This window comes from Halichoeres trimaculatus, unplaced genomic scaffold (genome assembly GCF_033239565.1).
Source record: "Halichoeres trimaculatus isolate MK-OKI-2021-1 unplaced genomic scaffold, fHalTri1.1 fHalTri1_scaffold_4, whole genome shotgun sequence".
Lineage (NCBI taxonomy): Eukaryota > Metazoa > Chordata > Actinopteri > Labriformes > Labridae > Halichoeres > Halichoeres trimaculatus.
Window position 1 is genome coordinate 4,460,105 of NW_027437182.1, and position 13,892 is coordinate 4,473,996.

The 13,892-nt window shown below is 40.1% G+C and overlaps 1 protein-coding gene across 1 annotated transcript in view; it reads right to left on the reverse strand.

Moving 5' to 3' along the window:
* gmds (GDP-mannose 4,6-dehydratase) overlaps window positions 1-13,892 on the reverse strand; it is a 248,588-nt gene that overhangs the window by 52,505 nt on the left and 182,191 nt on the right. Inside the window, exon 8 of the mRNA XM_074668218.1 lies at window positions 1,785-1,903. Coding sequence (XP_074524319.1) covers window positions 1,785-1,903 — 119 coding nt within the window. The remainder of the gene's footprint in view (window positions 1-1,784; window positions 1,904-13,892) is intronic.

Here is a 13,892-nt window from a genome sequence, read left to right on the forward strand (position 1 = left end):
AAATTACTTCAAAAGATGAAAGAAACCCAGAAAATTCAGGAAAATGTTAAAGTAAATCCAAGAAAATAGGACAAAAGATTTAAGTTGGCTGCATCACATTAGAGGAAATAAACACAGATGAAGAGATTTGGAAGAGTAAATAAATAAAAGATAAATTGATAAATTAACAAATAAGCTATAATATGTGATAAAGGGTAAGGAAAGAAAAATACATGATAAGAATATTTTGAGATAGCCTCAAATCTTCAGTCGAAAAAAGTATGTTTCTTCTGCGTCTTTTGGGATTCTTGTGAATTATTTTTTACGTCCTATCACTGAAAACAAGAGTTTTTTAAATCAAAATATATTAAAACAGAGCCAAATTCTGCAAGATCTGCACATTTTAACAGTTTCATTTATTCACTCACAAGAAACCTTTCTGTATCTGTGTAATCAGGTGTGATGGGGGTGGTGTTAAAAGCTTTTCTCCTCTTTGAAGTTTAAAAAGGATTCAAGGGTTCAAAGTTTTCCAGTTTTAATTATCTATAAATATGAGGACGTAAAGAAAAATCAAAATAAAGTTCCTCTTTTCGGACATTATAGATTAAAAAAAATCAAGTTTGAAAAAAAGTAAGCATAAGAAAAAGAATATAATATTATTTTTAAAATATAAAAATAAAAATATGATATAATTAATATAATATTAAATAAAATATAAATATTAAAATAATATCAATATTTCAATATAAATATGGAAAAATGATTTAAATATAAAATAAATATATATTTTATTTATATAATATTTGTAATATAAATATAATTGTTTTGTTATACATACAACAAAACAAAAATAAATAAGAAGACGAAAAAAACGTATACACACAGTGTAGTTAGTGCTGTGTGTTGACAGCCTAAGATATAAGCCGTACATGAACAGCAGTTTAAATCATTTTATTATATACTTCATCTCTGCATCAGTTGCCTTACAAGTTCTGTGTATTTAAAAACTTCAGTTTCTTTATTCTTCATTGATTTTTGTTGATCTTTTGCATTTTGTTAAATTTTGTGGGCTACTTTCTGTTTGATCAAAGCTCCTTCCTTTGTTTTGTCTCTCAGAGCTTTTTGTAAACATTTGTTTTAACCTCTTAAGACCTGAGCTTTTGTCTGGTGTGCAATTTTTTATTCACCTTACTATTTAGGATCAGTAAGACCTAATAAGTATCATAACTAAACTTGGTCTTTTTTACAGGAAGTTTGATTATTAGTGTCATGAGTTCTCTATTAGTTGCTTGTTAGTCATGTTATTCTACTTAAATATGTTGGGTGTTTTTCACTAAAACAGGTGTAATGGTATGATTTCACCAAAAGATGATGTACTAAATGTCCCCGAAGGTTTCATCTTTAGCACCATCAGAAGGAAAAGTCTTCATCATCACGTTGATATTTCAGCCCCTCTTTAAACGCTTCCTCCGGATCATCATCATGACCTTTCTCTGTTTTTTTTTTTATGTTTGTCTGCGTCAAAGCGTTTCATCAGTCTGTGGTTTTCAGAATGAAAAGATGTGTGTTGATTTGCATGATGACTGACGCAGTGTTTTAATGTCAGAGTGATCTGACGCTGTCCACGTGTGATAGGATCAGCTCAGTTTGCATTTTAACAGCAGGTGTAGATGGGAGCTGTCGGTGTAGAGAGTGACCTTTACGTCAGACGTCAGGAGTGAAGGACGCCGGCGGTCACTGAGGTATGATCCTTACAGGAGTTTTCTAAAAGGTGCATCTTTGTGTGTGTGTGTATGTGCACTCACACAATAGTCTTCCCAACATATTTGAAGGCCTCCTCCACAAACTCCCTCACGCTGTGCACCTCCCCGGTCGCGATGACGAAATCCTCTGGCTCCTCCGTTTGCAGCATCAGCCACATGGCCTGAGAGACACAAAGAGACAAAGACAGGGAGGTTTAACCACAGAGTGATCGAGTGACGCTTCAGCTTTCTGCTCTGAGCGCTGCCAAGCTCGGTCCTGACAGACAGGAAGTGAACCTGTGACCTCTGAGCGGGGCATTCGCCTGTACCTCTGTCCTGACGTCACCACAGAGGGCTCATGGGACAAATACCGTGGGAAAGGAGGACAGAGCTCTCCCTAAAGTCCACTTTGCAGCTGGCACATGCAAAAACGCACACGTGTCCAGACATATACGCTCACAGATTTGCACAGGGTCGTCATGCTTGAACACTATTTCCAACGCCACGCTGAAGCAGTGGTATTATTTTTACCCTACCTACCCCAGAGAAAGCTGATTTTCTGAGTCCAATAATGGATCTAGCTCTATATTAAACAGGGAGCGAGGGCGTGTGTGTGTGGTGTCATAATATTTGATGATAAACCGGAGCCAGGAGGTCAGAGCTGCTGACGTCTGGCACATCCAGGCAATAGGGGAGATTCGTGGGGGACAGTTGGACGCTGATATCTGCCTTTGCAGAAACAGACAAGAGCATGAGGAATAAGTCAGATCGAGTCCAAAACAGTATTTTTTTCTTCTTTAACAGCCACAAACATCTCATAGTTCTCCTTGTACCAACAGTCTTTAAAAGTAGTCTAGGAGATCAAGCCCTCTCCTTTGGAATCATAAACCAGAAGGCAGACCCCATCTTTACTTTTCAAATCAGGGCCCGAATGACAAGCCGTTGGCAGGGAAAGTGGACTGTTTGTACCAACGATGAAAAAAAAGTTGATTAGCGGTAGTTGCCAGGCTAACGGGCCAAAAGAGCGTTTGATTTAATGGAGGTTGGGGCTGCACGAAAAAAATGGAAAATAATCTAATTGCGATTTTTTTGACCAATGTTGCGATTGCAATTTAGCATGCGATTTTTTTTGGGGGGACATTTATCTCCAACATTATTCACTAAACACAAGCAATTAATCACTCTATGGTGCGACCAATATGACAAAGGCTACTGTCAACAAATAAACAGTTTTTTTCCTGTAGGCCAGGTCTGCATGTTAAGATGTAATGAGATAAATTGGCACGAATAACATATCTTTATGTAACTATTCCAATCACAGCAGAATGCTGACTGATTGATTTAACTTTAAACCTTGTAGACATGTAATATAATTATGATCAAATACCTTAAATAAAATCAGAGAAAGGAAGAAAAGCACTGCAGGAAAACAGGCATTGCATGAGCACTAACTTGAAAAATAACCATGAATCCTCTCCACAATGAATCCCACACTAAATAAAGTGCAGAAATATAAATAAGACCTAATCTCTGGCTCAACCAGTACAATATGTCAACATGTGGAATTCACTTTTTAAATGCACTTTTAAATGTTTTCTTTTCTTTTTTTTTAATTGCAGTCTTTGCTATTTGAGAATTGCGTTCTATCACATTGAGATGTCGGTTTAAATTTGATCAATTGTTCAGCCCTAATGGAGGTATACCCCACTATTACAGCGCCTGTTCAGCTGTTTAAAGGCAGACATTGCGATGATTACTGTTTCAGACGAAATATACAAAGACAGTGGACAATCATTCCTACTGTGCATTCAGAAACACCACACCTTTACTCTGTTCAAGATCATCAAACTTTCTCTTTCTCTTTGTTTACCTGATTGACTCACGATGAACAGCTGTTTGTTTATGTGTAATCTTGTAATAAAATCTCTAAAGAAGTTCAAAGAAGTTCCTTAATTATGACGTAATCTGCACCTGCGTCTCTTTCATGGTGTAATTAGTTAACTGGATGATTATTTGCAGTCATGCATGCGGCTAACGCTGCAGCTAAACCGGCCATTCTAATACAGAACATCAGTTTGTTTAATGACTGAATGTGCATACAGGCCCTGGCTTTAATCTTACAGTTAGAGCTGGCTCAGGTGTTGTCAAACTTCTAGTTATTCTGCTTTTGGCTTGGACTGCAAGGGAACTTCAAACCCACTTATCTATACAAGTCATAGCAAATGCATTCATGCCCCGTGCAGTTTTTGTGCTCTCGTCACACAGGTTGACTGTTGTTGCCGAAGCCTGTTTGTGCTTTAGAGCAGATTAAATCCTCCTGTAATTACAACGATTATTTAGTCATACTTTTATCATCATTAAAGCTGTTAAAGCAATCACTAATAACCGTAATGACAAAGATAAGTGCCTATTATTTAATTGACTGTCTCCCCGTCTGTCTGGGTCATGGATCTCAATGTCAGAGGATCACTTTTGTTCTGGTTTAGTGCCACATAAAGCCTATTCATCAACTGAATGATCAACATTTTCTAGTTTAAGATTGTTTACATTTCATTTTTAATGATTCAGCATCTTGAATATTTTGTATTTGTCATTCAAAAAGGGTTTTTGCACAAAAATGAAACAGACTTTTATGAATCATTGCAGTGGTTTGTGTTGTGGTTGAAAAATCTATATTTTTTAATGATTCTTCCTTAATAACTTAAACAAAGTTCATCATTTATATCATTTAACTTTCTTTTTATGAAGCAGTCACTGAGGAAAGAAGATGACTCTTTGGTGAAGGAGAAAAGTTTTTTATGTCGACATCTTTTTGCTCACTTTGTAAATCAGCTGCCATGGACAACAGCTCAAAAAGGAAGGTGAATGTCTCAGTTTTTCTTTTCAAAATAAAATCATTATCTTATTGGGGATGGGTACTGATAAAGGTACAGATTCACTTAAAATCAAAAGGTACCACGTGAAGGTCCCTGAACACAACCTTGTGACTGTGAGTGAGTGGAAGAGAAGGGGATTTTTCATACTGGACATGAACACAGCATTACAAGGTTATATAGTGAAGAATAGATGTGTTGAATTGAAAAACTTTGAGATTATATTCCTAGACAAATTGATCTTCAATACCATATAAAGACGTACAAAATTACAAAAATTGACGCATTTAAGTACCGATACCAGTTGCAAGGTACGGGGTATTTATACCCACATCTTTTAAAGTTTCAGCCTCTTTGTTGTGGAGTTAAAGCTCCATCCTGTGCTATATTTGGCCAGCCTCACACACTTTCTCTTTCTGTGCAACAGACAGGTTGTGTGTTCACTCGTCTTTACTCAGGTGACTTTAACACACACACACACACTCACAGTCTGTGTCTCTCCGAGGAGCCCATCAGCTCTGTTTATGCGCTCTACTTGGACCAGTTCTGACCAAAGTGTGTTTTTTCTGTCCGTCTTCCATCCCGCCACATCAGGATGTTTTATGTGATACAGCTGGATGGAGCAGACTCTGGCTTCTCCCCTTTACTCATTTAGCAGACTCGCTGTTCTCTCTGCATAATTACTCAAGTGTGTGTATGTGTGTTTCTCAGACACACACACTTTAAAAAGAGCAGAGAGGTCCTAACAGAAGCTCCAAAGTCTTTTACAACTCATCAAAAACAGTAAATAAAATTGATTATTTGGTATTTGGTATAAGTTAAGCTCTTTGCACACCAGGCGTGTATTTTTTGCGCAAATATTTGGCACGTTATTTTTTTTCAAAGCTACTTTTTTTCAACACAAGCTAGTACACCAGCAATGATTTTTCACTAAGCCAACCGAGGTCAATTTTTCCAAAGTTTTGCTTGTAACGGGTACACATCCAACCGATCAAAACCATAGACTGTATACAGAGTGGACAGTGTGGCTCCGCACCATTGTACAGTTTTGAAGCCAAAATTACCATATCACAGGCACAGCCATTGGCAGAGACTGAACATGGTGGAGACTGTGAGGGATTCTGGAAGAATCTGAGTAACTTCTTGACTCTACCTCCCGACATATTTTACAATCCCTGAAAAAAATAAATAAAAAATAGACAAGAACGTCAGCTGTCAAGCATCGTTAAATGGGCGTAAAGTCTTGTTTTTAACCTCATAATTAACGAAAATGAAACTTTTCAGAAAAAAGAGGACTTGAATACAAGACAGCCAAATGATATCTTCAAATCACCACAACAATCAGATGTGAGAAACATTTCTACCAGGTGTATTAATTTTTTAAAGTTTGACCACAGCCCATCTGGAATGACTGGGGATCAGGATTTTTAAACCTATACTGCAGCCAGCCACCAGGGGGAGCAGTTTTTGTGGCGACCTCACTTCCAGCTGAGCAAAATGACATCCATTTCTTTTACAGTCTATGATGAAAACGCCTGTTCTTGACACGTCACATACCAAAACTTTGATTGTGTTTATGTCCCTAACAAAAGACATAAAAACTACAAAGAAAACGATTATAAAGACAACGTTTGGAGGAGTTTGGTCCTGATGCGCATGAACAGGTGAGTCACAATCCGCCTGCAAATTTTTTTGCAATTTTGTTCATTTATTTATTAGTGTCGCTGTCGGTGTGCAAAGGCCTTAAAGGAACAGGATTAAAAAGTAAACAAGAGTCTAAATATTTTCCAGATAAAATAAATGCTACTCAAGCTCAAATTTATTTTCCAGAAGAAATGTGAGTGTGTGATCAATATATTGGGTTAAAAGCAACGAGAGTCAGGATTGAGGGGTTTGAAATGTCCGTAAATCTGAGGATTTGTTTTCCTGATACTTATCCAACATCAAGGAAATCTGACCAAACAGTGATCCAAAGGAGAATCATGGATATTTGTGCAGGCTCTCTTGACATTAATTGTGATTTGGATGAAAAAAAATCTTGGGTATTGGGACAACTTTTAAAATTATCTATCTAAGAAATGATGCTCTTGACTCCAAAAAACCATGAAAAGATATCTTGAGCCTAGTTTTTGTCTGGAACGATGCACAAAGTTGTGTCACCTTTGTGCACCAAACGCCTATGTCCCAGACGTGGTATTGGTTAAGCACATGCCTCCTCTGAAACACACACACACACACGCACACACATAAAACACACACACTCCAGCCGTGATGGAATGCTCCTCCTCTGGGAGGCGAGGCCGTCCTATCTCAGGATCGTTCTGGGTCACCTGACCGCTCAGCGCTGATGGCTCCCCTGAGCCTGACCTCTCACCCCGCGGCCCCTGATGAACACACCAGATTCTCACACGGAGACACGAGCCAATAATAGCACTGGAGGTGTATGAGTGACGGCGTAACAAACGAGACGGAGCAGCTTTCCACTCCTGGAGAGACGTCGGAGTCTGGGTTTGAAAGTGTTTCCACATTTTGTGTTGGGATTGTAAAATCGTACCAACCACGTTTTTTTGGGGGATGCAGCTTTTTCTACATAGTAAAAATTAGCTTCTTTGGCGTTTGTTGTTGGAAAGCAAAAGGCAGTTTGGAGGAATTGTGACAAATCATTTAATAATCTTCTTAATCTAACAGTTAAACTTAGAAAGTGTAATATTTACCAGGGAATAAATAACAAAGTGGCCTGAAAATCCAATCAAAGGTGATTCACAATCTGCCGGTTTAAATAATCTCCCTCCTGGATTATTTATCACTGAACATCAAACACTGACGTCTGCGCTGTAATATTGTTTTGATCGCCTGACTGGCTGATTATTTGAACTTGTAATGAAGCTTTCCTTTGTCCCGCAGACCCCGCTGATGAATGTGAGGCCTGCACTGAGCTGGACGGCTGTGATGATGGGATTTGGGAACGCGGCTCGGCTTCCCTCGCAGCCAGAGAAAATGTTTACGGCAGGAGCTGAGTGATACGGCCGCTGCTGCTTCGAAAGCAGGAAACGTGATAAATAACGCGTTGTGTGTTTTGCAGCTCGGGGTAATGGGAATTAAGCTCGGGGAAATCACAGGAGACCACTCAGGGATAAATCTGAGGCTCTCCTGCAAATGTCCCTCCTCCTTTTACCCCCTTTCTCCCCTCTCTCCCTCCTCTCCTCCCTCAGGATGGCTCTGCTTCATTAGCTATCTGATAAACAGCTCAGAGGTTCGGCCCTTCACACTGAAACCCGCACCTTCCTGTTCACATGGCCACAGGATGACCCCCATCACACACTCGGCTCTCGGCTCCAGCTAAGAGACACACACTGACCCCTGCAACCACCCACAGCCTGACACCTGAGTTATACTCTCACACACACACACACACACACACTCACACACACACGGGGGGAAACCTGGAGACCGAGTTCAAACACTGATTGTTCAGAGATGGAAAAACACGGTAGGAGTGTTAAGAAAATCTTTTTTTTGTTGCTTTTGGTTGTTTTAGTAATTCCTGCATTAACTTTTTTCATCTCTTTCATGTTAACACCTCATTTTTTGTTTCCTTTGCTAGCGTTCGTTGCAAATTTCAGCCACTCTCATAATCTTTTCAATACAAAACAGAAAAATCTGACCTGACAACATCTAGATTATAAATCTGCCAGTTTTACGTTGCACCAGCGTGCAGATGTTTGTGTTGGATTTGCAGGATTTTCTCACCGATGAGATGCTGAGTCTTGGTCTGTCAGAGGGTTTAACTGCTTAATTTATCCTCATCATGAGAGTTTAAGAGAATTATTACTCTGATTTGTGAAATTGTAGCACAAATCAGACCCATCAAAGTAGGAATATAAGTCTATAATTGGATTTTATTTCAGTTTTTGTTTATCTGAGATTCGATTTCTTGACTTATATAGAGGATTTATTTGTTTACTTATTTATCAGCGGCAGATGCGCGCAACTATATAGAGTATAATAGTTTGTCAATTGAAATGAGGGAGTTAGCCTCCAAAAACACATTTTTTCAACTTAATACCATGACTTATATGGATGGTAAACGGCTCCCAGGTTTGTGAAATAGCAGTGAGTGAACAGAAGAGATTAGCAAGTGGACAGATATTAGGTGGACAGACAATTTTAGTGGAAAAATCCAGAGATTAAAACGCACAACTTTTGTTTTGTTGGAGGTTGCTAGGCCCTGTTGGCTATGGCTGCCTTTTGCAGCAGCTCTCTCTTCTTTGTCCGTTTCTTGTAGTTTTTTCGTCTCTTTTTCGTCATATTTGTATTTGGAGTGGATCATTACTCTGTGTGGACACCAAACTGGTTTATGTCTTCAGTGATATTTTCCCTATTTTTGCTCCTGTGTTTGTCTGGAGATCCTACATGTGACCATGGCTGCATTGTTTACATGTAAAATCAGCTGTTAGCAGCCTGTAGCATGTCAATGCTAACTGGTGTAAGGCCTGATGTTTCCCACAAGGTGAGGAGAAGGAGGTGAGGATGACGTGCTGGTTCTCAGGTGTGAGCTAAGAAGTGACGACATGGACCTGTCCTTCCATCCATCGTTACTGGGCGTGTAAGATCAATAAGATGGATGAGCTAGCCATGCTAACCCAGCAACAGCTGTACGGTGAGAGATACAGCTCGGGTCATGTGATTGTCGGGTGCTCGAAGAAAAACTCACAGCCAGTGTCATAACAAATGTGGCTTCATTTCACGGATTCAGAAACAGACAGTTATGTCGCAGATGCTTTGTCCATGTTTCATACAGTCTGTGGTTAATTACTGATACCTTCAGCTGAGAGTCACCAGTTAGCGTGGTCGCTATTAACTCCAAAACACTGGTTGCTCTGTCACCGTCCAAACTTGATAGATGTTGTCTCTTTTGTATAGTATTGGTTCTAAAAACTAACCACAGAAGAACTTTACATTTTTGATGCTGCTAACAGGTTGAATTAAGTGTAAAAAATGCTAACTCATCTGAGTCAACAAGCTAAACGCTGCTTCTGCGGTCCAAATGCGTGAACATCTTTACAACGTAGACTGATAAATCCTCTATAGACAGAAAAATAACACAAAAATCAAGAAAAAGACACGACAAATCATCAAAAGTTACAATATCGCTACTGGACTGATACATCATCATTCAGCCATTGGCTGAAGTAGCTCTCAGAGGAAACCTGTTACAACATGAGTGTTTATGAGCAGAAATATCTTTTACGTGAATCTTTCTCATGTCGTGTAAAAACAAAGACTCGCCTCCAAACACAGATTTGTAAAGAACAGTCTAAAACTTGTAATCACATCCAGTCAAAGCAGACAGCAATCCCTGAAAATCCAGCCAATCTGAGGACGCATATTTCTGGAGAAAATAGAAAGCGTTTGTCTCAAACAGTAGGAGTTTCATGGTTTCAGTATTCAGCTGTGGGTTGTTGTTTTTTTTGAAAGTGTATTATATTTAATCCTTTCCATATGCCTCCGTCAGAAAGAGCTCTGATAGAGCACAAGCGAGGGCTGCGGGAAAATCCCTGGTTCAGACCGACGGCAGCCTGCTGACTCAGAATCCTGCTGTATAGGTCACACAGTGCACTCTCACCACCGTGACACACTCGGCTGCAGATTCGCTGCTCCAGCCCGTGAACTCAGCTTAGGCAGAAAATCTGTTTGTGCTGATGCCATCGCAGAGCAGCGTGTGTGAATGAGTGGAGTGAATAAATGAGAGTCTTAGCTGGAGACGCTTCTGGCAGACTAATCTGGACCCCTCCCTCCTCCTGCGTCCCAGGCAGCCGTGGCCCCTCAGCCCTCCGTCTCTTGCTCCCTGACTGCAGCTGACATGTGGAACGGCTCACAGTAAACACTTAATGGAGCTGCTATTACTGCTGCAGAAAGTCATCAGCCCCAATCACGGCCTGCTAATGCCATTAACCCCAGGCGCTCACACACACACACACACACACACACACACACACACACACACACACACATGTGCTGAGACTGCTGCATGTGGACACAGGTATCCATATGCACAAAACACACACACACACACACACACTGCCTGCCTGAGCTGCACATGCAAAAATATGACAAAGCAGTGTTTATATCAGACAAAAATACACTCAGAGTCCAAATCACATTCACAAATATCCTGATTAAAAACTCTGAAACTGCAAAACATCTACTTTTAGTGATCTCTCATAAACTATACCTCTATTTTGGTTTGATTTCTTTCTTAATTTTCATCCTATCAGACTATTTACCTTTAGAGACTTAAAGGTGCAGTTTGGAGAAGATAGCAGCATTTCGCCAAAACAGACACAATAAAAATGAGATATAATGCATGGAACTTAAAATACGTGAACAATAATTCCCATTAAACTTTCATCTTCTCCTCATTAAGTTGGAAAAAAGCTTTTTTATATTTGCATCATGGCAGATGTACAAACAGCCATGTATGTCTACGAGCATGGGCGCCGGAAGTCAGGCAAAGTAGAAGAGAAGGGGTGGATGTTGTTTGTACCGTAAAATGTGGATGTGCATCTCAGTTTATGTGATATCACTTTGGAACAGCCTTTATATCAATCTTAAAATGTGCAGTAACATAAAAAGCTTTAAGTCTCGTTATAAAGAGGTGTTAATCAAGCAGCAAAGACAAATGCGTTTTGTTTTCTCTTTTGATTTTTTTTTTTTCGGCAGTTTTAAATTTACTTTGTGAACAAGATATTTCTGGACTATTCTATAATGTGATTTTGTAGGAAGGGGCATGGTTTTTTTTTAAGCTTTTAGCTTCCTCCTGTCCCTGCTCAAACACTGCAGGTATGTGTAGTTTTTGCTTGGTTGTCATTTTTATTAAAATCAAAAAAAGGAAACAGCAGTTGTTATTAAGAAGGAAAGGAGAAGAAGGGGGAGGAGGAGGAGAAGAAGGAGAGGAAAAAGAAGAAGAAGAAGAAGAAGAAGAAGAAGAAGCAAAAAGAAGAAGCAGAAGAAGAAAAAGAAGTAGAAGAAGAAGAAGAAGGGAGGAAGAAGAAGAAGAAGAAGAAGAAGAAAAGATAGTTTCTTCTGATGGAGAATCACAAACGTGCATAATATGTGTAAATCCATCACATTTTGGCCCAAAAAGATCAGGAAGAAATGAAGAGAAACTGGATCAGACAACGTCTGAAAGGAGAGGAAACATGGGTGTAGAGTTTCAGAGCTGGGAGCCATCAATGAAAAGGTTGGGTTTGAGTGATGATGCTGAAGTTGGCTGTTTTCTGCTCCACAGGTTTAGGTGCAACGTACCGCTGGAGAACATTTCTGTAGCAACGTTTATTGGCTGTAAACGTCATTGTTTTTGTTTACAGTATAGTCCAACAAACGTAAGCATTTCTCCATTTGAGAGTTTTCTTTTTTATCTGACAGTCAGCGGTGGATTTGTGCTTCATTGTTGAAGGATCGCCAAGTGGCAACCTCTGGTCTAAGAAAATGAAACAATACTGAAGTGCTAAAACCTGCTGTGTCTCGAAAGTCTGCTTGAATATCACATACAATAGGTTAATTTTTGGTGATTAACCTATTTACAGCCTGGTTCAAAAAACGTTTCCTGTCTGAGTCGCTAATTTCACTATCGACACACACTGTACGGGGTGAATTTTTTCTAACTCTGCAGTTCAGAGGATATTAAGATCACAAGCTCGTCCAGTCAGAGAAACAGCTCAGCTCGTGTGACTGACAGGGGATCTATAGCTTTACTCAAAGCCTGTGTCACTTCCGATTCGGCTGCAACAGCCGATCTGCTTCAAAAATCTATTTCAAAAACAGACGGGGAGACTACGTCCTTTAGTTAAACAGTCTATGAGGCTCGCTCTTTCAAACAGAACATGAGCTATCAGAGGGTGATGTGGCTGTCATGGAGCTTTCTGCCTGTTGTTTCTCCAGCTAAGAGACACGTCCCGCAGCATCGACGCCATCAACATGATGATCAGAATAAATGCCACCATCTTCAAGATCCTGTTTGAGCTTCAAGGGCTGTTAGTCGCTTCATTTCCAATTTCCACAAACTGCTCCTTTAATTTTTTTTAACATCATGTTGAGTTGTAAACATGAAACATATTTTTGTTTGTAATATAAGAGGAAAACAGGATGAATGATGAAGTATACTGATTAAAAATGTAATGTCATCTCTTATTCTGACGCTCTAAAACCACCTGAGTCCATCTAATCGAGTCCACACACACTCTCCCGTGTCCTCACAGATCTGGTCAGACTCTGTGAGTTCTGGAGAAGCTGCAGCTTCGTGTCTCCCCCTCTACAGACCTCGAGCAGAGCTGGCTTTTCCAGATCATTACCAGCTTAAGAGGTTCTCAGCTCTGTTCCACAACATGCTTGCACAGCTGCCAGGCAAGAATGTTAAAGCCTGAAAAATAAGAAGAAAAGTGCTCTTATTTTGGCGGGGGCCAGGGGGAAGCCTTGAATCGGAGCAGACGCAGCGCCTTCGCCTTCGCCTGCCAGCCCCGCCTCATACCTCTGATAATGAGATTAATGACCAGCGCTCACAGCTGTGATATGACACAGACACAGACATGAGCCGCAGATCCACGTCACATCTGGACTCAAGCTTTGTCCTGCCCATATACGTCATAGGGTGGTGTTATCAGCTGGTCCTGAGGGAACCACATCCATCAAGGCCACGACTTCCCTGATACACTGGCAATCATCTGCAGCCATCTCGTACTCAGATTAGGCAAATAGTATTGAAATTACAACTCCAGAATGACCTAGGCTCCAGGGCTGATAGCACAGGGAGCCCAGATAACCTCCTGCTGCTGCTGATGTTTGAAAACCACTATATTTAACCTCACATTCATCACATTTCTAATGATACAACACTCTGTCTGTACGACAACAACTCAGAGAATGAGGAGTCAGAGGTTACTTCCTCTGTGTCTCCTACACAGATCTCCATCCTGACAAGGGATGGGAATCGAAAACCAGTTCCTGTTAAGACGCAATCCATCAATATCGTTAGCCTCTATGATGAACAATCCCCTTATACAGTTTTTACATTACACTGCCGAACCTTTTGTTGACTAGCTTGCCGCAGCTATCTTAGCTTAGCAGTCAGATAACAGTTTCCCAATAAAACTTTGATTCGGAATTTCAGCTACAAGTTTTACTGAAGAAATGGACATAACTCTATTCAATAAGTTTAGCACAGAATAAACTAGAGATGCACCGATCCTGGTATCGGGTATTGGCCCGGATACAGCCCCTAAAAGCTAGATTGGATATC